Source organism: Phyllobates terribilis, unplaced genomic scaffold (genome assembly GCF_046119375.1).
Source record: "Phyllobates terribilis strain yellow unplaced genomic scaffold, ASM4611937v1 Scaffold_4__5_contigs__length_816908805, whole genome shotgun sequence".
NCBI classification, from domain to species: domain Eukaryota; kingdom Metazoa; phylum Chordata; class Amphibia; order Anura; family Dendrobatidae; genus Phyllobates; species Phyllobates terribilis.
The window spans coordinates 111,571,061-111,597,527 of record NW_027362764.1 but is presented as its reverse complement, the minus strand read 5'-3'; the positions used below and the strand labels follow the sequence as shown (position 1 = coordinate 111,597,527).

The 26,467-nt window shown below is 41.1% G+C and overlaps 1 protein-coding gene across 2 annotated transcripts in view; it reads right to left on the bottom strand.

The window, feature by feature from the left end:
* The window catches only part of PTPRN2 (protein tyrosine phosphatase receptor type N2), a 1,402,724-nt gene that overhangs the window by 163,640 nt on the left and 1,212,617 nt on the right, over nt 1-26,467 (bottom strand). For both annotated transcript variants that reach the window (XM_073677683.1, XM_073677684.1), the window contains one exon: nt 3,097-3,309. In XM_073677683.1, coding sequence (XP_073533784.1) covers nt 3,097-3,309 — 213 coding nt within the window. The remainder of the gene's footprint in view (nt 1-3,096; nt 3,310-26,467) is intronic.

Sequence of the window (26,467 nt, the reverse complement as noted above, 5' to 3'; positions counted from 1 at the left end):
AAACTTACTCTTCTATGCTCAATATTATTGCCCATTTGGAGTAGCACCTTCAAAACTTACTCTTCTATGCTCAATATTATTGCTCATTTGGAGTAGCACCTTCAAACCTTACTCTTCTATGCTCACTATTATTGCCCATCAGGAGAAGCACCTTCAAACCTTACTCTTCTATGCCCTATATTATTGCCCATCAGGAGAAGCACCTTCAAACCTTACTCTTCTATGCCCTATATTATTGCCCATCAGGAGAAGCACCTTCAAACCTTACTCTTCTATGCCCAATATTATTGCCCATCCGGAGTAGCACCTTCAAACCTTACTCTTCTATGCCCAATATTATTGCCCGTCCGGAGTAGCACCTTCAAACCTTACTCTTCGATGCCCAATATTATTGCCCATCAGGAGAAGCACCTTCAAACCTTACTCTTCGATGCCCAATATTATTGCCCATCAGGAGAAGCACCTTCAAACCTTACTCTTCTTTGCTCAATATTATTGCCCATCTAGGATGGGACAAAAAGAAGATTGCCAAAAATTGCTTATCATGTTTTACTTTAATGATGTTTATGTTTCACTTCATGACTGTAAAATACTTTTCATGACCTTAACATTCAAAAAAAGTCAAGCAACCAATTTTAGACATCTCGTTGATAATTTAATCCAAAGATTTTTTTTTAAAATTAATTCAATAAAATAAAATGTATACACCCAATAACTTTGTATATAATTCTTAGTGAAACAATAATTTGATGACAGCAGTAAATATTAATGGAAACCATTTTAAGGGAGTGATTAGTAATAAGCTGGGCTGCAGCCACATTGATAGTGCACGGGTGCATGGTATTGACTGTCAGAATGCATTGTGAAGATATGGCAGCAGAACAAAGGGTTTGCAGCATGGACCTGGAAGCTTTCTTAAAAAAAAAATAGAGTGGTAATAGGATTAACAGGTGCAGCCTTCTTTGGCAATTTGAGCAATAGCATTTTTTATTATTTTTTTTTTATGTTACACAATCGGTAAAAACACCTACATGGGGTGTCTATTTTTTTTTTTTTTTTTTAGCCAGTTATGAGTTTTTAACCCATATTCATCCTTGGCTGGTAATAAACTGATGAAAGAGCAGCAGGGGGTTACAGAGGTGGCAAGTCAGGTGAGAAAATGTGCATCCCACGTAGCCAATGTTGCATCACTAAGCGGTGCTGATCACCCAGGCAAGTTGCACAGGCATTTTTCTAATCACCTTTAATGGGCGCAGTGACAAGTACCATGTGTGCTGCTCCGAGCTGGTGTTTACCAGTCCCTCCCAGAGCTTGTTTATAGCGTCCTAAAATACCATAACAATAGGGAGAATAAAGGCTGATGGAATAAAACTAATCACGTCTGCTAATAAAAATGGTAATTAAAATGCAACATGCTTCCTGGGTTTGTTTACTAGAGAACATTACTCCATAAAGAAAAGTGGTGATAAATTATCCCATTTAGATTTTAATATTAAGTATAATATAGAAAAAAAAAATAATGTAGTGATTTTGATTTACAATCAGCTAATCAGAAATGTGATCCTTCCGTCAGTGTAGTTACTGTTCTACAGTTTTTAAAAAAAAAAAAAAAATCGACTTAATTTTGAGAATTTTATTAGATCATTAATTCTTCATCTATATGCAGTTGTCTTAATCATTTTGAGATATAAATGTATTTATTTTTAATGTTTTTTTTTTTCTCTGAATAATATTATGTTTTCATTGTTTAAATAACACTTTCTGTCACCACTACCATAAATTCAGTCCAATTTATGTAGTATGTACTTTCCAGATTATTAAACACACCATTACTCATTATAAAATCAATATTGATTTAACCAATATGCCCCCAAGAGATATATCTAAAAGGTCACATACAAGAACTCAGATATTTTTTTCTGCTTCCAGTATAATTATGTATATTATTAATTGGAGCTGTCACAAGAAGTTTTGAGTTGCATTATTTTTTATTTTTTTTTACATTTTTGAGTAAAATTCCCAGCTTGTTTTACGAAGAAGGGACGGCGATTTTTTTTAAAGCTCAGATAAAAAAAAAAAAAACTAAAGTATAAATATTTCATTCATGATGGACTGTACCGTAGAACTTATCAGAATAAAAAAGTTTAACAAATTGTGACTGGGTGCTGTGGTCATGAGTCTATACATTTGGATGAAGAATAAAAAATTCAATCATCTGACTTCTAGAATTTTGTAGTTATATATTGAAAAATAAATAAATAAAAAATCACTATAATACAATGAGATATCCGTGTGGAAAAAAACAAATAATAATAATAATAATAATAATGATATATATATATATATATATAGATATAGATATAGATATATATTGAAAAATAGATAAATAATATATATATCTATATAAAAATATATAAATACATACAAATATATATCTATATTTATATATATATATATATTTGTGTATATATATATGTGTATATATATGTATATATACACATATGTATATATGTGTGTGTATATATATTTATATATATCTATATATATATAATATATTCACAATCCCCACCAAAGAATAAAGATACATCTGGCACAAAATAATATTATATAATTGATAATACTGTTGCATGCCACAGGTAAGGCTTGAATCATTTTTAATTAGCACATATACAGTACAATAATTACTTATTATAGAATATTATAGAATTGCCCCCAATAAATAATATATTTCAAATAAAATGGTCAATGTACTTCACGCATAACTTTAATTCAATTGTGAAATAATGTAAAAGATAATTATCATTTCTAGATTTCTTCAAAGGAGCCTTCCACATTAACCCTTGTCTTTTTGAATGCAATATATACATCAATGACACCAAACCGCCTGATTTACTAGATATTGACTTAAAAAAAGTATTATCCCCTCTGAAGCGGCAAAACATATTTTGAAAAGTTTAGTGATACTAACCAGTAAGTCTGAATTTGTAAAATCCTAATTTCTATAAAATGTGATCTGTATTCAACTTCCCATTCAGTGACATACATAGCTGCATGGCTGTAGAAATCATATCCGTAATACTAGTGTAATCATTTTACCTGGTAAGTGCTGGTGGCATCTGTATTGCTGTCAGTGCCCAAGGCAGAGAGCTTCTCCTTGAGTTTGTGGTGGGACTGGTGACGCAGGCAATAGATGACCCCAGAACCAGAAAGAACCCCGATAATACAGGCAATGGAGATCAGAGTCAGGATAATAAACTTAGTTGAATCTTCTTCTTCCAAACGATGAGGCAAAAGCTTGAGTTTGCTTTTCTGTGGGAAAGGAGAAGACAACAACAACAAAAAAAAGTCACAAAGAATCCAAACTGAAAAATAGTAATCCTCCAAAATATACAGTAATTAACCATAAACTAATAATAGGGTAATGATCACATTGCTTAGAAAGCTCAGTATGGAGAATTAAGAAACACAAGGAATCATTACTTGACATATAAGCTTCTGACTTATCACAAAGTTCTAGATCTGGAAGGAAAACATGAAGTAAACTTGTACCTGATGAGAGGAGGCACTGAGAGGTAACACCAATCCATGGGTTAGAGTAGAGCACACATCAACGCATAATCCCTGGACTGCACTCTCCTTGCATCCATGCGGAAAGTTGTCCAATAATTCCCCCTCATTAGCTTCATTATAAAGGTGTATTAGCAACAATTAAAAACCCAACAGGAAAAAAAATGAGAAAAGCCTGGGCAGGCAGATTGCTGCAGGGCGCTGTGGGCACCCTTCCCTGCTCACAATTAGCAGAGAAATGAATTGGGGAGCAGTGCTGCCTGCTACAAGATGAGGACAATTAGCAAACTCTTTCCAGCACCTCATTTCGCGTGCTAACAAAATGGATTTTTCCCCATGAATGCCTGCTTGGCCTGTTCATTATCTCTTGTCTATTAGTAATTTTCTGCTCCGTATTCAGCTGGCCAGCTCTTAATGTCCTCCTGTCTTGCAGTGTACACAGTGCCTCTTATGTTAGGCCCGGTCCATTTTTATCTTGGCACCATAAAGGACACCGAAGCAATTATCGCCAGTCTTGACTGTAAAAGCTTGTCATTAATTAGCCGCTTGCCTTCAGTGCAGTGGATTAGCTATTGCATAGGCTGAGTTAATGGAAATGGACATTCAATAAGACTCCCAAGCTCTTCTCGCCTGGTTTCAGAGGAGGAGGATTGTTAGGTTTGGCAGCCCCAGGAGGTGGATAGAAAAAGAGAAGGAAGGAGGAGGGGAGGGGAGCGATTGAAAACCCCTCTAAGCTGAGCAGAATGGATCTGAGATGCATGTGTGGCTGAGAATACAGCTCATTGTCAGAGGCTCGAACAAGTCTTCGAAAGCCCCACCCTGTGGTTCGATCCTCCCATCTACCCCCCCAACGCAAAGCTACAGCCATGGGTGTGTACCCCCTAAAACACAGCCAGCCCTTTCGTACGATACCAAAATTTTAACAAGTCACCGAAAAGACGGGGATCCCTTTAGCTCAAGAAGTGATCCACCCCTTCCTCACTATTGTCTACCTAAACCTCATGCCATATCTGCTGTAAAAAAAAAGAGAAATATTTAACGGGTTAACTGAGAATTTAAGATACTGTGTGAGGCTTCTGCCAAAGTCAACGTCACTGTGAGCAACCACATGAAGGAAGCGCCAAGAAGATAACTTTTCCAGGCTCCAGGCACATCGCTTACAACGTTTTCGAATGCCACTCGACAGTGAATTCCCATATTCACAAAGATTTATATCAGATTTTATAGTCTACAAGATAATTATTGGCTACATTACATCGATTTATACCGGCATCTCTGACCTGTTCACTGTAGCATAACTGGGACCGAGAGTATTACGATACATAACAGGCAGACGGAAGATTCAAACCTCCAGAACGGCAAGAGACTCGACCATACTCGATATAAAGAGCTTGAGATTGACACAAGCTTAGAAGACAAACACAACCATATGCCATCGAACCTTGCAAAGATTTCCCTTTCTTTTAATTGCCTTGGCCAGAGTCTGCCCACGGTAACAGATCTAGTCACTGCTTACATTGAGTGAGCTGACACAACCACACACTCATACACACCAACAATAGTTACTCTACGTGATATATGCTTCCTTGGATTTACTCCATAAATCTTGACTTGTCTGAATTACACTTTTTTTCCCTTTCTGGCTAAAAATGTGCACACCTACACATCGCTGTCGACCATCTCCTCTCCCTGCCAAGAGGAGTCATTGAAGTGTTACACATCTACCCAGCGATCTATTCATACTCTCAATCAGGGGGCGTGGGTGCATTGTGGTTATATTGGGAATAAAAGAGAATAATTGGCAATTCTTTAAAAAAACAAAAAAGAGTAGAATTGCATTCTGATATAACCCGTTCAGTGCTGTAAATGCTATATTCCTTATGGATAAACCGGTTTCCAAGACATTTTAGACGTCAAAAGAGGTAAATGGCAATAGGGTATAAAAAAAACAAAAAACACATTTGACGAAAAATATGTATATTTTGGAAATGTGTTACACAATATCGAATTCAAATTTACCTTATAATTGGATAATAATGATAATCTATGCACAATATACATTCAAACATTCAAAACACTGCCTGAAATATGGAATTAAGGTTGAGTCTGATTTAAACAAATTCAATACTAAATTTTGGACCCTGGAAAATCAGTAATTCAAAGTTTTAAAAATACAAAACACAACTTTAAAAAAAATCTATGTACAGTCATTTAGAGTATTGGTCTTTGGTCGCAATTTTTTTCGTTTTAATTTTTTTTTTTACAAATATAAAAAACAAATTTAGACAATTGTTTGTGGACAGATTGGAGAGAAATAAGTAGAGTTGGTGGGAAATGATTTGCAGGATCCAGTCCATCAGCCACGTCAGTAATCTGTTCTTGCTGGGTGGGAGCCTTAAGAAGCGCCTCCCACCTCCCGGCATCTGCTGCTCTTCTCTTGATTTGCTGCCCTGGTGCAATGGATCATATATACATCACAACGCAACATTGATATTGTGCCAGGTTGGCTAATCAAAACAAGAACTGGGAATACCGTCAGGTATGAGGTGGTTCTCAGGGCTCCTGTCCAGCGGCCTCAGATTAATGAAGTAGTCAATGGACCAGATCCTACTTATTGATTCGCACCAACTCTAGAAATAAGGAATTGATGACTAGCAACAATATACGACCATATACAATCACATCCCATACAATCAAACCAGATACAATCGTAATCACTGAGATGACCCAAAGTGAAGACAGAACATTTTGGGTCAACATCACGCAGGAGTCGAAACAAACTTGACAGCAAGTAATAATATTAATGGTGGTAATAAAAAAATAATAATAATACTATACTGCTTAAAAAAATAAACTTAGCACAAAAATATCTGAAAAGACATGGTTGCCTCCATATTTCATGGTCAGTAAATAAAACACCCATCCGGCATAGTCCAGTATGTCTCCAGCCAAGCCCAAAGTGACTCAGGCGTGGCACCGGGATATTCAGTAACATTGCAAATCCTGAACCTAAAAGTTCACATGAAGCATGCTCATGTAGCAAATAGTGTTGAGCGAATTTGTTCGGCATTTCAAATTCGGGTTCGTGTTCGGGGTTCCAGCTTGTTCGCACCAAAAAATCGGCTCCGCCCACGAACATCCCTGATTTGCCACGCTGTCATGCAGATGTTATCTGCGTGACAGCGTGGCAAATCAGGGATGTTGGTGGGCAGAGCCGATTTTTTTGGTGCGAACAAGCTGGAACCCCGAACACGAACCCGAATTTGAAATGCCGAACAAATTCGCTCAACACTAGTAGTAAAGCCAAAAGTGACGGGTGCGGCAAGAAACGCTCTTTGCACAGGCGTACACTCATTTACTTTGTATGAGAGTCGCTGTGCTGCACAAATAGTATAGGAGCAGCGGTGCAATATCTACACAGAGTAGCGTTGTCAAAATGGTGAGAGCTACATCAGTGCACAGTAAAAATTCATATTAAAATATTTCTATACACCTGCTAATTTTGCCATTTCACAATATACAGATGTAGCAGCCACCAACACGGTGGACGGCATGGCACATTAATAGCATTTCCAAGCCAATCTACGCTTTTTGCCTACCGCAACCATCATTTTACATCTCTATATATATTTAAGTAACGTTGGAGATGCATCAGCTATTTTATCTTAACTTAGTGAGTTATTGTAGTTCCCACACAATCCTGCTCCAAAAATAAAAAAAAGTAACTAATAGGTAAAATAGAAATAAAAACACCTCCGAGATAGTAGAGAAAACACATCAGAAACCTCCAAACAACAAGGAATATATATATGTATATATATATATATATATATATAATATATATATATCCACTGACTTAAGGAATTAAGCCCCTATAGAGTTGTTTGACTCCACAGAACCTTTGCCCCAGCAAACTGAAGTCAGAGTTCACTTATCCGTCTCGCGAGTTCTGCTGGGAGGGAACAAAATGCTGGGGTGAAAGGTTACAATCTGCATTTAAATAGACAAGATTTTAGGGTTTTTTTTTATAAGAATTTTATTTCTTTTACTACAGCCCAAGACCATGCGTGACAGGTCCGGTCATAGAAGAGCCAGTGATCCCATGCACATCTACTGTAACCGTTACCCTGCTGGAGGTCACTCATTTGCTGTAGCTTTCCATGCATTGTTAATTCTCTCTTTGGATGCAAAGTGTTACATTTACTTTCTACAAGAAATTCCCAAGGACACATTACAAAGCACATTTCCAGTAGGAACTGACACTTTGTTACCACTTGATCCATATATTGATATTATACCTATTTATATACTTTTTCTATAGTTTTACATGGGACATTATATTTTCATAATTAATAAGATCAGACTTCCAACCGAGTTTGGTTTATCTACAGAGCTGAATCTATTCTTTCTGACATCACCCCGCTCCTAATAGGTTTTAGCAGGACCACCTGCTGTTTAATATAATCTCCTTTTCTGTGTTCTCTATCTGGAAACAAAATATAATGACTAGAAAGACGAGTTCTATGTGATGTACGATCATGTAACAGTATGATTGCTCAAACAGAAAAAAACACATACGAGCCCGCTGTGCCAAACTCACGCTGATGGGGATCATGCTGGAACTTGTTGTGAAGCAACAGTTGACGAGTCATAACCTGCCTAATCGTTATAACCGTATAGTCGTATTTTTATTTCATTTTATTTTATTTTTTTACAATGCTGCCCTGTACCCAGAATAAATGACCTGATAACATCCAGCAACAAAAGCCACTCATGTTATATACAGTGAAACCACCATATTATGCATATTGGACCTTTTTAATGCAATTGGACCTCAGAGGTTTTACTGCATATCTACTAAATATACATCATATATAAAAAGGATGCAGCTACATGACTATTGTATACAGCGCTGATCTATCTATTCCCATTCATATGAAGTATGGGATATAGATTTACAGGGGCAGATATTTTCTATTCATCTGAATGTTGGAGGGGGAAAAGTGAGGTCTCTAATAATATTAATATATATCTACAGCACTTATCTACCTATTCAATGTGTATCTAATTTCTATATTCTACTAATTCATATCTATATTTATATGTATCTACTCTATTCATAAAGTATTTCATTCAATACATTTCTTTCAATCTATGTATCTCTTCAATTTCTCTTATATAAAATTCTATCTATCTATCTGCATCTGTCTATCTATATATCATCAAGTATCAAATCTCCCATCCATCTATACAATTTCTATCTTTTATTAATTCATATCTATCTATCTATCTATCTATCATCTATCTATCTATCTATCTATCTATCTATCTATCTATCCATCCATCTAAAAATGGGTGAAAAGCCCCTAGGGTTACCCCAAAACCCCTTGTACACAAATCCAAAAAATGGGGTCATGACTCGAAAGTCAGATGGTGAGAAAACGGATTTCAATCAGCATATGCAACGTTTCGGCTCAAAATAGCATAGCCTTTCTCAAGCATTTCTATCATATCTATTATAATTATCTATCTATCTGTCTATTATCTATCTGTCTATTATGTATCTATCTCTGTTATCTATCTATCTATCTATCTATCTATCTATTATCTATCTATCTATCTATCTCTCTATCCATCTATCTATGATCTATTTATCTCTCTCTCTCTCTCTATCTATCCACTGGCGGACACAGACAGGAAAGGCCCTTGTGCAATAACAATATATGGGCCATTTGCAGTCCAAGAGCTCCTAAAAATGTAAAATTGCACCTGCTGTGGAGGTAGAAATGGGCCCTCTTACCTCTTGGGCCCCTGTGCAGCCGTACAGGTTGCACCAATGATATGTCAGCCTCTGTATCTATCTATCACAACTCTATATATCATCCACCTTCCTGCCTGGTGAGGTTTTACCATTCACAGACATTCACCTGCTCATGTGTTGCCTGTGCTGTTAATGTTGTGATAACTATGAGGCACACATCATCTTTTTCTCTGAATCCCTCCTGTCAGTTCGGTGACTTCCTCCATGGATCGTGCAATCAGGACTGTGCTGGGGAGAAGCCTGGGTTAATTAGAGGCATCCTGTCAGGAATCAACTCAAATTGTGAGAGGGCTGTTTAAATATTAATGAACATGACATTTACAGTCAGATGTTTTCTCAAAGTAGAAGAGAAGACTTCTCCTCAGTGCTGGGTCAGCTCCTTCTGGAGCTCAGCGCGGGGTCGTCTGCAGCATCTTCCATCTATATCAGTAGTGTCAATGAACTAGAATGATAACTGTACCATACCCCATGTACATTCAGCAGTAAAGACCCCAAATTTAGTTTATCAGAAGGAAAAAGGTCTCAAAAGCGGATTCCTTTACGTTTCACAGTTATCTCTACCTATCTCACTACTCTATCTATCTATCTATCTATCGACCTATCTACCGTATCTATCTACCGTATCTATCTACCTATCTATTTATCTATTATCTATCTACCGTATCTATCTATACTCATACACTGTAGCTTCTCAAATTCAGGGTACCAATTTCAATACATGAGCCATGAAGTAGATAGATCAGATGCTACAGGTTAAAATAAAGAATTGTCATACATTTTAAAAATTTTCATACAAAGTTAATTTATCAAAAAAAAAAAATATATAATATATATATATATATATATATATATATATATATATATATATATATTTATATATATCAAGTTGAGTTTTGGCCTCCTCCAGGCTAAGCCCCTTCCCCTGTTCATTACTAGGCTTGCCCCATGTATTAATGACATCATGCCTAATAAATCTCACCCAGCATTACCCATATGGCAGATAGCAGGTGAGGTGTCAGAGTCCTGCTCTGGGGCTTACTATTCTCCATCCCTATTAGCAGAAGGAGCAGGAGGAAGGGTGAGGCTGTGTACCCCGGGTGTGAAGATCCTTTGTGCTGAGGGAGGCATTGTTCCTCTGTGCAGAACAAATTGTACTTGCAAATCCACTATTCACAGCCCCCCTCCAAACTCGGGATATTAGGGATTGGGAGAGGAGGGGGATACTTGTGGTGTTTGAAAAATGCACAACTCTTTGGGTGTGTATATATATATATTAAATTGTGAAACCATTGAATGATATAGATACTATGCAAAATGCAATTGACATATGGTGGTGTATATGGAGTGAAATTTTAGAAATGCCTAATTATACATTGTACATAAACACACACAGCTATATACATTTCCATATATACACTTACACTATAAATATATACATATACTCTACATATAGATACATATAGACATATAATGGAACTGATGTTTTATTAACTATTTTTGCTTAGCATCTGAGTGATTGGACAAATACTATAATATATATGATATACTATGGCTGATCGGATATTATAGCATATATATGTATCATAGTATATCATATATGTGTATATATATATACATATGTGTATACATATGTATACATATGTGTATACATATGTATACACATGTATGTATACATATGTATACACATATATGATATACTATAATGTATGTATACACTGTATATATATATATATATATATATATATATATATATATATATATATACACTATATATATATATATAGATATTTATATACTATATTATCTGATCAGTCACTCATAGTATATCATATATATCATAATATATCATATCATAGTACCTGACTAGGCCAAGTTAATATATAGTAGAACATCAGTTCATAATCAATTCAACAATCCAATACTGTTCTTGCCTGAAAACACTTCCTAGAACTATTTTTTACACCTTCTTGTGCAGAAATATTTAGTAATAATTTTCCAGAGTGGCGTATAGATGATTCCTCGCTTCAGAATCCCATGGATTATCAATCCCAATCCAAACCGTATAATCCAGTGGAGCATGATATGCAGATGAGTTTGCTTTGGCTGCACTCTATATGTATCCCGTTACATGTGGATCTATACTTTACATGTGCTGATATACAATATCCACTGGTTGCAGGCACCACCACAGCTTATTGTACCTAGGCCCCACAATGTAGTCATATTTTCACATAACTGTGATCTCTTACATAACACTAATTTACTCCCAAACCATCACCGCTGTAGTATTTTCAGATTCAGATAAAAATATTTGGAGACATTTTACATAAAAGTATAAAAATGTGCAAAGTATACAAATGCAAAAAAAAATTAAGAAAACATTTTCCAAACTGAAAATTGGTATTTGATATAAACTACAGATTTATAGCTATTATTTTTTTAATTTTGATATAGCAGTAATTTTTTTAAAAATATTTTAACATGTTATCTGCCATAATGTTAAACTATATTATTATATTACATGAATAATATCAGTTCAAATATGGAAAATGTTACTGTATGTTATATAGAATTTTAAAAAATATATATTTATAAATTCTATATTAATATCTAGTTAATAAAGCACAGGCCTGAATCTCATACAAAATGAATGAATTTACCTACATCATTTCTACAAATAATTTCTATATTTATTACATGGCGTTTGCCAGAGTAAAAATACAGAAATGATAAGAAATTAATTTTAACCATTTTTTTTTTAAAATTATTAAATTACTTCTAGAAATATTTAGGAGCCTCGATATCACAGTTATGACTCTCTAAAAGGAGCGTAAGGGCAAGATCAGAGGCGAAACCTGAACACACTGAAGTCTGAGCCCAAATAAGAAAGCATAAAATATTAATGAGTATTTTAATTAAACCTCTTTAATGCAGACTTTAGACTTCCAGACTGTATTACTGAGAGTAAAGACCCAAAAGCTCCCCATCCCCCATCTGATCCCTCTACCATACCATACAATGCTAAAGCTGGATTAACCCTATAGTGGACTAGAACATCTTAAAGGGAATTTATCATAAAAATAATGAAAATTTAAACTAAAAAAAAAAATAAAAATTATTTTTTTGTTTAAAATTATATACAAAAAAAATAACAGTTCTACTATAAGAATAATTAGGAATCAAATGTAACATTTCAAAAAATGAAATGTAATAGTTCAGGGCATAAAGAAAAAAAAATATCGCTCAGTTACCAGAGTTGATGCAGAATTATGGCAGTCGTAAAACTTGTGTTATTTACCTGATCCCACTGAAGTGATACTAAAGTAGGAGTAAAAGTCCCCTTCAGGCAGAAAAGCTGGAGATGTTTGCGAAACAAAAAAAAAAAGAAGAACAAAAAAAGAAAAAAAAAACAAAAAAGAAAGCGGGGGAAATGGACTAAATCCTTCGTCTGTTTGAAACTTCTGGAGACACTCTCCACTTGAGCCAAGGAGAGTAAGCAACAACAAAAAAAGAAAGAGAGAAAGAGGGGGTGTAAGAAGGAGTTAGACAAAAGAAACTCACAAGGCAGATCCGGTAAAAGCTGGCATACCGCAGCTGTTGTCCAGGGGGTCTCAAAGTGATGATCCCTTAATGGGAGATTGTGAGGATAGCCGTTAGGAGCAGCAGCGTAGAGGCGGCAGGTGCCTTCAGCACCATGGAGACGTCCTCTCTCAGCGCCAGACCTGGCCCAGGTGATAGGAACCGCTTACTATTTAATCTGTAACCTCTTCTCATTGTCATGGCTGGTGACAGAAAAGTGCAGGCAGGGCTGAGACCGGTCCTTATATCCGAGCCCCCCGTCTCCAGCACATGGCCTATCCACTCGTTGCTATGGCAATGCCTCCACATGTTGCTGACAGCAATTGGCTGTGGAGGCCCTTGCTGTTAATAGACCCTAGCCAGAGTGGAGATGTGAATGGGCTTGTGCTTTGTCACTCATTTGTAAAGCTGTGCGTGGCTATTCTTTTTTTTTTTTTTCTTCTTCTTCCCTCCTTTCATTCTTTTTATTTAGCATTTTGAACCAGTGTGCAAGATGGCAATTTAGGAATTGAATGTAATAGACAACTGGAGGGAAAATAGCCCCGTCCTCCTCCTCCTACTCTTCCACCCCCTTAAGAAACCTTTAAGGCTGATGTTAAGCTCTCTGCAAGGCCATGAAATTTTTTGCATGAGAATCACTAACACGCTCATTACTAAATGACTCAGGTAAGGTCTTATTCTTCTAAGATTTTTGAGGACGTTTCCCATTTACAAAAAAATAAAAAAAATAAAAACATTAAAAGGGGTTGTCAGGGACTTTACCATTGCTGGCTTATTCTTAGGATACGTCATTAATGTCTGATCAGTAGGAGTTCGAAACACGACACCCCCACCGATTAGCCGTTCTGGTGTCGGCGGCGGCCAGAACTGCTCAGTAACGGAGTTGCACCACGAAATAATAGTCACGGCCAGGTACTGCACATCCACCCCCATCAATTTGAATAGATGGCGGATGTGCAGTACCCAGCCACGGCCATTATACAGTCATGGAGCTATGAGGCTCCGCAGCTAATCAGTTCAGCCCACTGCCGACACCAAAACAGCTGATCGGCGGGGGTGCCGGGTGTCGAACCCCTATCGATCAGATATTGATGACCTATCCTAAGGATAGGCCATCAATATTAAAGCTAGTTTAGATTATACTTGCATCGCTGTTTTAGATATAGGTGCGTTTATCCTTATTTTTCTGTAAATTTTGTTAATTAAGAAATCTCATCAAAATGTGTATATCGTAATCCCATCTAACTTATATACGTTAGTGGATTTAAATACTTACTGATCGCCCTCTTCTCGTTTCCAGCGACTCTCCAATCTTCTTATGGCCCACATGACCTGAAAGCAGACTAACTGGCTCACACAGGAGTTTATCTGTGAACCAGAATTCTCTTTCTTATAGTAAATCTATGGAGTCTATAGGATTCCACTGATGGAAGTAGCACCGCCCCACACAATGGTCCCTGTGTGAGCTGGCAAAGGAGAGGTAAAGTCATGGGGGACTGGAACAACTCCCAAGCCAGAGATGATGGGATTCGGTAAGTATTTTAATGCATGCACACATCATGAAATAAGTAAATAAGAGGAATTACAAAATATAAATTTTAAGGAGCCTTCTCCTTTAAAGAGTAACCGTGTTTTTAATTTTTATTTCAAAACTCAATAGTACACATGAAAATAGGAAACTTTATAATATATCTTATCAGAGAAATCTGCTTCTTTCTCCTCCTGGACTGATCTTTAACTCTCAATTCATGAGTAATATCTGTATTCAGTGAACACAGATTTTCCCATTAGTGAGATAGGAGATGGCAGCTGGAGCTTTTAAATTTCTTTGGAGATGGAAGGAGCTAGAGGCCGACACAGACATTCTGCTGCAAGTTTTCATGAAAGGACAGTTAAAGTGTAACTGTCGTTTCAGGAGAACTTGCCTCTAGCATCTTTCTTCACTTCACCCTACCTCTCCATAGAATCTTAGGAGCACCAGCTGTTATCTCCTATCTTAGTAATGGAAAATCTGTGTTCATTGAAGACTAATTTTACTACTAAACACAAAGTTTGCAGAGTGAAAGATCAGTTCAGAGAAAAGAAAAGCAGATTTATCTCATAAGATATCTAAAAAAGTTTATTTTCATATGTACATTTTATGAAAAGAAAAAAGAATTGTAAACAACGGTTAATCTTTAAAAGGAATCTGTCAGCAGGTATTTGCTATGTAATCTGACAGCAGCATGACGTATGGACAGAGACCATGATTCCAGCGATATATCACTTAGTTTACTGGGTGCAGCAGTGGACAGCAATTACGTTTTCTCTACTGCAGAGCTAGCAGAGCTCTAAATGCTGAACTGTGTATAGCTCCACCCAAAGCACTGAATGACAGCTTTCGGGGTACACTGTATAGTGACAAAAAGCTCCTAAACAGTGCTGGAGGCGTGGCTGGACCAGGAGGCACGAGAAACCTAGTCCCGAAGTGATAATCGCCGGCTGATAAAACACTGATTTTATTGAAACAGGGAAACACAGCCTAATAAGTGAGACATCCCTGGAATCAGGGTCTCTGCGCCTACATCATGCTGCTCTCAGAATATATGGAAAAAACCTTCTGACAGATTTCCTTTAAGGACTTCGTTTCTTACTATACAAATTCAATACATTCTGTGTAGACACAAATAGAACAAACAATGCCCAAGAGTACGTTTTATTTTTTTATGTGACTATGTGATCTCACATTTCCTAGAGATCACATAATTACATTGCAGTAACCAATCTAATTTCTCTATTGTAAAAGGGATTTTCCACAAAGTACATGTATCACCTTTCCATAGTATTGGTGGTATATGTACAGTATGATCAATGTGAATTTCACTACTTGGACCCCCACTGATCTAGAGAATGGGGCTTTAATACCCATTGTGTGAGTGGTGCGCATAAAAGACCACCGCTCAATTCACTTCTATGGGACTGACAGAAAAGTTCTCTCTCTCAGTACCATAGAAGTGAATGTAGCAGTGGTCACAACGTGTGCACTACAATTCCATTCAAATGGTGGAAGCTCTAGGGATTGGTGGGGGTCCCAGCACTCAGATGTTCATCAATCATTCATCTTGTGGATAAGTGATAAAGTCACAGTAGTTATAGGGAAACAACTTTTTACAGGGTTCTTATCATCTTCATTGTCAGCTTGCTGGGGGTTGGATGTTCCTGCTTGATTGACAGTTTGGACCAGGGACATCGACGTGCACTCTCTAATGCTACAAGCACTAAAGCTGGCAGGATCCGCTAATAGAGCATGCCAGCGATCCGGCCAACTTCGGAGCCGTGCTTACAAGCTCAATAGAAAAGAACTTGTAAACACTGCACATGATCGGCCACCTCTGCTAAACTGCAGTGGTAGCCGGTGATCTAGGCAACAAGTAATAAACAAGGTTAAAAATCGCTTTATTCTTGAGAGGAATTTTAACAAGTGCATTGCAAAGTTGCTTGTTTTTACAAGTTATTTAGTTATTACTTGGATTTTTTCTCATTTAATATGATGAGAGCAACCCTTTAATGAGGGCCTATTACCAAATTAGCAAATTTTAGCTTTATGTTATTCCTGCTGCTCCCTTGAGTAATCTTTTTTTTTTTTTTTGAATCTTCCAAATGGTTCCAGAGATATGGGGCATTGTATTGGTGCCAATTTTGATGGTATTTATAAGTGGGCGTGGCTCACAGGATTCTCTGTGGGCGTGTCTTTAGGCTGCTCTGCATAATTACCCTGTGAGCCACACCTCCTTGTAAAGACCTTAAAAATAGCACTAATTATAAAGGCCCGTATCTCTGGAACCGTGTGGCGGATTTAAAAAAAATAAAAGCTAGAATACTCAGGGGAGCAGCGGGAAAAAAAGTAAGAGCAAAAACTGGTCACTTTTGACCTAGTGACAGGCCCCCTTTAAGGACACTTATACAGGTTTATTTCATAGGAAGTCAATTGAGCTATCAGCATGTTTTTACGCAGCAAAGAAAACCAAAGTGAACCACGAAAAAAAAAAAAGATACATCTATGCAGATATTGACCTCGGTGGATTGTAAACTATGGCCCTCACATGGCAGCTCAGTCATGATGATACCCGTGCAATATTCCATGTTGAAGTATGTATACAATATGCTGACGTGTGTCATGAGCACAACTGATGCAGGGAAGCACATGGCTGATTGCTCGATCCCCTCTCCCTGCGCGCTGAATGACATCATAGATTGTAGTCATTTATTTAGAAGCATGGACATCAAAGTATAGATTGAGAGCTTAGTTCTTGCTTCAGTAATCACCATCATTCCCCACCTGTCCAGTATAAATGTGCAGTAATATGTCTCACCAAGACATGGATAATGTGAAGGATGCATTCAGATATAGCTTGATGCCTGTCTCTTACTTGCCCCAAGCCAAAATGCTACCAGATTACCCTGCGCTGGGCTAAACTATACACTGTAGTTGTAATGAGTCTGACACTTGAGGACACAGATTATTTCACAGCTCAAAACTAACAGGCTGTTAACAAACCACCAGAGTCCAGCACGGGGGAAGGTACAGGAGCGCAGCTCATCTTTCTTTCTCCCTTTGCCATGTATCAAGCGCAGACATACCATTTATGCTTCTAAAGAACCTCATTATCTAAGAACCACAGTAAATGCTGCCAATGTATACTGTCAATCTCTACTGCCTTCTACCTTAAAGTCAATTTTAATCAATAGATGTTGGAATAATAATAATTTCCACAATTGCATTTGATTAAATAAAATGTTCCTGTGCTGAGATAATCTTATAAATGTGCCCCTGCTGTGTACTGTGTAATGGCTGTGTCTGACTGTGCAGGAACATGGTCCATAGAATGGGGGTACTTTTATTTTTGTTAGAATGGAGCGGCACTGTACATGCATGAGAACTGCTCCGTTTCTATGGGACTGTTGAGAAAGCCAAGTAGAGAGCTCTGGCAGTCCAATAGTGAATGAATGGAGTGGCAGTTGTTTCGTGCGCACTCCCACAGCATTCTAACGGGACTAATAGTGGTCAGTTCTGACAATTAGTAGAAGTCCCAGTGGTCGGACCCCACCGATCTAGACATTACCACCTATCATGCAGATAGGAATTGTCACCTGTCTTATGGATAAGCGATAACTTCTTCCTATCTGAATAAATCAAGGTTCTTTAGAGACATGAATGGTTTGTTTGTGCCAACGACCTTTGTTGGGATTCACCATTGGAAAACACATCCAGCATAGCTTTCACTGCTCAGTTATAAACGAAAGTCATGATACTTAAGTCGTGAGTCAAAATTTTACATTGGGAAAAGGCTTTATTCTCACGGGAATCATGGTTTTAGTTTTTACAGGATCCATGACAAAAATGATAGATCCATTCAGAAGCATCATACTTGGTTTTGATCCATGTAACTCATCCATCAAGATACATCGGAATAATTTTTTTATCCCAGTTAACCTTTGACGTCAGATTTCCACCAAAAGGCTATGTGCACACAATGCGTTATTTTGCGCAGATTTGGTGCGGAAAATACGCAGCATTTTACAGTACCAGCAAAGTGAATGAGATTTCTGAAATCTCAGTCACATGATGCTTTTTTGTTTCCTTGCAGATTTGCAGCAGATTGAAATCTTTTGAATATCAATTCTTGTAGTGTTTTTGCAATGTATTTCACCCATACTAATAAGTGGTGAAAAAAACATGTGTGAAAGGCATGACAAAACTGCAGCAAATATATGCAGATTTTACAAAGTTTTACATCAGGATTTCTGCTGCAAATCCCGAACATATGTGACGCGCCCCCTGGGCCAGTGCTGTAGGGCAGGGTTCCCCAACTCCAGTCCTCAAGGCCCACCAACAGGTCATGTTTTCAGGATTTCCTTAGTATTGCACAGGTGATGTAACTATTGCCTGTGCTGATGATGGAATTATCACCTGTGCAATACTAAGGAAATCCTGAAAACATGACCTGTTGGTGGGCCTTGAGGACTGGAGTTGGGGAACCCTGCTGTAGGGGATACCCGGAGCCGGATCTCGATGGGGGTAGTAGTCCTTGTGGCGGTGACCCGGTCCGTGCCCAGGGTGTCAAACTAAGTGGCAGTCTATGGCAGTAGATGTTAACTTGATTGTCGACTACGCCACCCGTTGAGTGCGGCTTTGAAGCCGCCGCTGCAGAGCAGTCCACTGAGGCCGGTGGTATATGTGCAGCAGTGATGGTATAACCCCCAACGGGAGGGGTATGGCCTCAGGGCAGCAGGTGTAGATGATGGGGGTTGTGATGATGCAGAAAGAAGATTCAGAGTCAGGAGATGCAGTTCAGGGTTTTTACTTACTGGTGTTCTCTTGGTCACTCTGGCCTTGAGTGACCACCCGAGCCGTGTTGCGTCCACCAGGTCCTGGACTCAGCCAACCCCCAGGCAATTCCGGAGCGTGGTCCTGAGCTCCTTTCTGACTCTCCCTTCCTCTGGCCGTTCCCACCAGGGATCCACTTTTGGCCGGCTCCCTCGGGTCTCTTGGTGGTCAAGCCTCCTCTGGGCTCCCTGACCCTATACTCGGTGTGCCTTTCTAGTGGATTTGGTGAGGGTCGTGGCAGATCCTGACCACGACCTCCGGTTCCTGGCTAAGGTTCGTTTTGGCCTCCGCCAGCTTGGGATCCGGTACCCTTGTCCGCCAACCCTTCACCCTTCTGTCCTTATTCTGGGATCTTGGGGTTCCTTCTTGTTTCCTCTCTGGGTCCTTCTCACTCCTCTCTCTCTCTCTGCAGGCTCTGCTCTGGAGCTGGGCCCAGCCGGAGCCACAGCTCCCTGTCAGCCCTTCTGGCTGAGCTCCTCTGCTCTGCTCCTCTTGCCTGACTGAACTCACTGAACTGACCCTGTTCTAAGATGGTGCCCACCTTATATACTCCCTCTATGTGTGAGCTCAGGTGACCAGCACCCAATGAGCTCCTATCTTTACCCAGACTACTCCCCCTATCTGCCCCTACACTACTGGGATGTTCCACCCCCCCTCCCACTCCAGCCAGGGACAGACGCTGTCGTACCTGCACATATACTGGTGGGAGTACCGTCGTTCTGTCCCCCGGAAATGGGATGTATGTAGTGCATGCAGCCTACTAGCTCAGTTCCACACTCCATCCTTACCCGGGAGTGGAATACCACACCTCTGGCTTGAGGTGTAATACCCCTGTAGCAGCCGAGTCCTCAGGGTGCTACATTCCCCCCTGGTAAATCACAGCACGTCCTCGGGCTGTAAAAGAGCAAAATATCCAAAAACATACAAAATTTTTGCAAAAACATCATAAACATATAAAACATTATATATATCATCAGCATAAAACTTTTCATAGTAAACATTCTTGTTCCTCCGGCCACGGTGCAACTTGTGACCGGGTAAAGTGCAACAGTCTCTTCAAGAAAAACAGTTTTCCCATAAAACCAGTAGGGGGCGCCTTAGAAAGCGCAACTATATACAAGGGGAGGTATGGCCGCTCTCAGTCCTCGACCAGTGGGGAAAAGGGATGGCTGCTCACAGTCCTCAGCCTGTGGGGAGATGGGACACACTGGAACAGTTCACACTTGTCCCAACGGGGAACATATTTAAATTAGCAGCATGGCAGATACCCTTACGGGTAACTATTTTACAGTTTCAGTTCACCTCTTAATGGTGACGATGCCCTCCTGCTCCTTCCTGAGGGTAGGCTTCAGACCCGTCCGGGTCCTCTTGACCTTCCTCACACCGCAACTCCTCTTCCGTCAGGCGATGTACATGAAGTGCATAGGGTCCTTTGGCACACTGGTGCCGGGTAAAGGTGACCTCATCACCCAGGTAAAGGTCACGACCTCTGTGTCCCTCCGGTAGGTGGGACTCGACATCTCTTCTGGTCACAAAGACGTCGCCGGGGGTGTGATGATCTCGAATGAAGCCCCAACCGTGCTGCAACTGGAATTTAATTACAGTCCCGGTGGCACGGGGACCGTGGGCTGCACGGGGGTTCCTCCTGGTCCGGCTCTTCTGTTCTGCACTTTTTATTTGCAGCCGCTGCTCGCGGACCCGCCTCTCTCTTCTTTCTCGGTCAAAGGCTTCCAACTGCTGGCGGCAGCACTCTGCACGCTCCGCTGCAGCCGCCCGGGTTTCTTGAGTGAACCCGACGAGGTCTCCTCCTGCGGGGTCCCACTCAAACTGCGCCTCCTCTAACGAGAGCGGGGTCATCTTGACGGGCGCCGGAGCCGGGATCAGGGGCTCATCCAGAGGTCTTTCTTTCCGGAGTCGGGGATGGTGGAACTCCGGTGGCCACACAAAGGGCTGCCCATCCGGGCATGTGTGCTGGGCAAATAGGTCTTCACCCAGGTGTGGCGCTGTGGACGTTGAGGGCGCTGTTGTGGTGGTGGCGCCCGGGTTCACCAGGCCTTGCGACCAGGCTTGGGGCACCCTGAAGGTGAAGGGCACCGTGAAGACGGTGGCGCCCGGGTGTACTTGACTTTGCGACCAGGCCGGTGGCTCAGTGGAGGTAGAGGGCGCTGTTGGCACTGCGGCGCCCGGGGGTACTCGGCCTTGCGACCAGGCCGATGGGGCTTCCTGTTTGGTCGCACTCTGATTTGAGGCGCGTGACGTCACGGGGAGCGCGGCCGCGGCTTCTGTTTGAGGCCTAGTCGGGAGCGGTGACGGTGCAACGACGGGCACGGCAGGGGAAATTTCGGGCTCTGCGACGGGGAGCTGGGGCAGGCTCACGGCTTCTCGGCTCGGGGTAGTGACGTCCCCTTTACCTGCCTCCGTTTCTTTAGCTCCTTCCTCGGCGTCGTCTCCGGCCTTGATTCCTCCTGCGCCATCCTCAGAGGCGGTCTGACTCCTCGTCTCGGGTGGCGTGCTTCGCTGGCGGGTTCCAGCCTGCTGGGCCATCTCTCTGCTCCATGCGGCCAGTACGTCCCCCTGCACTCGGGCCATCCTCTGAGCCAAGCCCTCCAGTGCGGTCTGTGCACGCTCCCGGTCTCGGGGGAGCTGTGCCAGGATCTCCACCAGGCCTTCTGGGGTTGTCGCTTGCAACAGGCTCCTGACCACTGGGTCGGTGCTGCCTGCCTCTCCCTCCATCTCCGGGTATGGCTCCTCCAGACTCCTCCAAGCTGCTCCCATCTTCTCTCTTTTGTTCTGTATACGCCCATACTGAGGGCGGTCCTGGGGTAACTTGGTGATTGTCAGTTCCAGGGGCAGTCCCCTCACGCTGATGGACATCTCTAACATCACAGTCTCTGCTGGTGGGGGCGGTTTCCGCTTTTGGCGCCATTCCTTGACCTGGCCCACGATGGGAGGTGGCCTCTTGCCACCCTCCGGCACGCCCATAATGGCGTCCGCTCTGCCAGGGCGGGAAATCTTCTGAAATGGCGGGAATCGTCTCCCAGTGGCGGGAAACTCCGTGGATGGCGGGAATCTTCACCGATGGCGGGAAGAAGGCTGAAGATGGCGCCGGATGGCGGGAATCTTCACCGATGGTGGGAAAACTTCACGGATGGTAAGTTTTAAAAGTCTCTTTTTCAGGCACGCAGTACCCGGTGGTTGCGGGCACGTTATCCTGCCGACTACGCCAAAAGTTGACGCGCCCCCTGGGCCAGTGCTGTAGGGGATACCCGGAGCCGGATCTCGATGGGGGTAGTAGTCCTTGTGGCGGTGACCCGGTCCGTGCCCAGGGTGTCAAACTAAGTGGCAGTCTATGGCAGTAGATGTTAACTTGATTGTCGACTACGCCACCCGTTGAGTGCGGCTTTGAAGCCGCCGCTGCAGAGCAGTCCACTGAGGCCGGTGGTATATGTGCAGCAGTGATGGTATAACCCCCAACGGGAGGGGTATGGCCTCAGGGCAGCAGGTGTAGATGATGGGGGTTGTGATGATGCAGAAAGAAGATTCAGAGTCAGGAGATGCAGTTCAGGGTTTTTACTTACTTGTGTTCTCTTGGTCACTCTGGCCTTGAGTGACCACCCGAGCCGTGCTGCGTCCACCAGGTCCTGGACTCGTCCAACCCCCAGGCAATTCCGGAGCGTGGTCCTGAGCTCCTTTCTGACTCTCCCTTCCTCTGGCCGTTCCCACCAGGGATCCACTTTTGGCCGGCTCCCTCGGGTCTCTTGGTGGTCAAGCCTCCTCTGGGCTCCCTGACCCTATACTCGGTGTGCCTTTCTAGTGGATTTGGTGAGGGTCGTGGCAGATCCTGACCACGACCTCCGGTTCCTGGCTAAGGTTCGTTTTGGCCTCCGCCAGCTTGGGATCCGGTACCCTTGTCCGCCAACCCTTCACCCTTCTGTCCTTATTCTGGGATCTTGGGGTTCCTTCTTGTTTCCTCTCTGGGTCCTTCTCACTCCTCTCTCTCTCTCTGCAGGCTCTGCTCTGGAGCTGGGCCCAGCCGGAGCCACAGCTCCCTGTCAGCCCTTCTGGCTGAGCTCCTCTGCTCTGCTCCTCTTGCCTGACTGAACTCACTGAACTGACCCTGTTCTAAGATGGTGCCCACCTTATATACTCCCTCTATGTGTGAGCTCAGGTGACCAGCACCCAATGAGCTCCTATCTTTACCCAGACTACTCCCCCTATCTGCCCCTACACTACTGGGATGTTCCACCCCCCCTCCCACTCCAGCCAGGGACAGACGCTGTCGTACCTGCACATATACTGGTGGGAGTACCGTCGTTCTGTCCCCCGGAAATGGGATGTATGTAGTGCATGCAGCCTACTAGCTCAGTTCCACACTCCATCCTTACCCGGGAGTGGAATACCACACCTCTGGCTTGAGGTGTAATACCCCTGTAGCAGCCGAGTCCTCAGGGTGCTACATATGCACGTAGTGTTCAACTAAGGCAGGAATTTACAATCCGTTTCCAAGTGTTTTTGCGTGACAAAAAGTGTTACGATTTGGCACAAGGGACATTTGTGCAAAGAAATTACAACCTTTAATCAACTTGGCACAATTTACTCCAATGACTTATGGTTCATATTTGGTGTACAAAGCACAACTAGTGAAGTCCCCTGTGAAAAAAAAACAAATGATTTTTACTGGAGTGAAAAAACACAATTATCAAATGCCTACACTTATCTTAAGTCTGTGGTCTTTTTAAAAGTGAGGCCTCATTCAAACATAAGTGATTTTTCTGGTACACAAAAACGGTCAAATTTTCGTCAGCATTTCGGCCCTGTGCCAGTTTCCACCATCAGAGTTTCATCAGTCATTTTCTTGTATGAAAAAAGAAATAAATAAATTCCAGGTTTCTCCTATCCATTGCCATGACAATGTGGACTGTCAGTGATTTTTCACCGACACAAAGACTTATATTGTCATTTTGTTCCGTGATTCAGATAAAAAATGGACACGTCTCTGTGATTTTTTTGTGGACGCTTGAGCTGCAAAAAAACCCACAACCCCATGGAGTATAACAGACACATGTTCTATCTGTGAAAAACATGGAAAGGACACATACGTAATTTATGGACATCTGGATGTGGCCTTATATGCAGGAATTAATGCAGGATTAATTAAAGGGAACCTGTCACTATGAAAATACAGTCCTATCGGCAGGCACCATGTTAGTAAAATACAGTCCTATCTGCAGGCTCCATGTTAGTAAAATACAGTCCTATCTGCAGGCACGATGTTAGTAAAATATAGTCGTATCTGCAGGTACCATGTTACAGAGCAGGAGGAGCTGAGCAGATTGATTATATAGTTTTGTGAGAATAGATTCAGTAGAAGCTGTGATTTAATCACTTAATCCTCTGCTCTTTCTGGGATTTTCAGTCCAGTGGGCGGTCCTGTCTTTGCATGCACACTTATACAAGAAGAGCTGTCAGTCACTGATGGCTCCGCCCACTGGACCATAAATCCCAGAAAGAGCAGAGGATTAAATGATGAAATCACAGGTTCTACTGAATCTATTCAACCAAAAATATACATCAATCTTCTCAGCTCCCCCTGCTCTATAACATGGTGCCTGCAGATAGGACTGCATTTTCATAGTGACAGGTTCTCTTTAACCCTACATGTGTTATTAACAGAGCTGTATACCCCACTTTACAATCTCTAGATATTGTGCTGCAATACTGTATTTTCCTTTCTACCATCTCTTTCTGCTTCCATGAAAAATACAAATAAAAGGACTAATACAGTATTGCACTGGGACCTATTAAGCTCCAATTATGTCACTGCTATGTGTCCATTAAGCAAGTCTCACGTACTTAAATAACTTCACTTAATGGCCAGGGCACACAAGTCTTAAATGTTCCTGCCCTATAGTTTCCATTATAAACCAGTTATCTCTGTTGGTACCTAAGTTACTTAATCAGCCCTCTACACACATTCTAAAGGCCAAGGAAACAGCAGCAATGGAAAGTACAGAAAGTATTTCATATTTCCCATCTGTAAGAATATACGTAAAGACCCTCGTCAACACATGTACATTTGCAGACAGTTTTGTGTACAGCCCAGCCTTACACTACATTTAATATTATGCCTAAATATGGTATTTTAACATGTTTGATAGGCTCAATTTTAAAGAATTACATTTGATAACACAATATAGGGAGGAGATGGTTAAAGGGATTATCCAAGATTGGAAAAACATGTCTGCTTTCTTCCAGAAACAGCGCCACTCCTGACCACAGGATGTGTTTGGTATTGCAGCTTTGCATTACTGAATTGAATAGCGCTAAACTGCAATAAGACACATAACCTGTGAGAGATGTGGTGCTGTTTCTGAAAGATGAGAGTTAAAAGGTACAAAAATTGGCAATGGGAAATATATTCCGTATGAAGATAAAAGATTCAAAATATATAAGGGAAAATAGCAACATGGTAAACTGGTGCCTATGCTAATCAGAAAATTATTGATCAAGCTTTCAGATTATTTATAATAATCAAGAAGAACCATGATTGTAAGAAAGTTCTTGTGTCTATTAAATGTACACAGAAATACAGAAAGTCATCGACAGCCGACAAACAGAAGGCCAATAGGACACCTAAAAGTAAATCCCACTGCAGCCTGTCCAAGATGACGAGCATGCCGATAGTATAGTCATAGGATACATACAGTTAGGTCCATATATATTTGGACAGAGACAACATTTTTCTAATTTTGGTTCTAGACATTACCACAATGAATTTTAAACAAAACAATTCAGGTGCAGTTGAAGTTCAGACTTTCAGCTTTCATTTGAGGGTATCCACATTAAAATTAGACAAAGGGTTTAGGAGTTTCAGCTCCTTAACATGTGCCACCCTGTTTTTAAAGGGACCAAAAGTAATTGGACAATTGACTCCAAGGCTATTTCATGGACAGGTGTGGGCAATCCCTTCGTTATGTCATTCTCAATTACGCAGATAAAAGGCCTGGAGTTGATTTGAGGTGTGGTGCTTGCATTTGGAAGGTTTTGGTGTGAGGTAAACATGCGGTCAAAGGAGCTCTCCATGCAGGTGAAACAAACCATCCTTAAGCTGTAAAAACAGAAAAAAACCATCC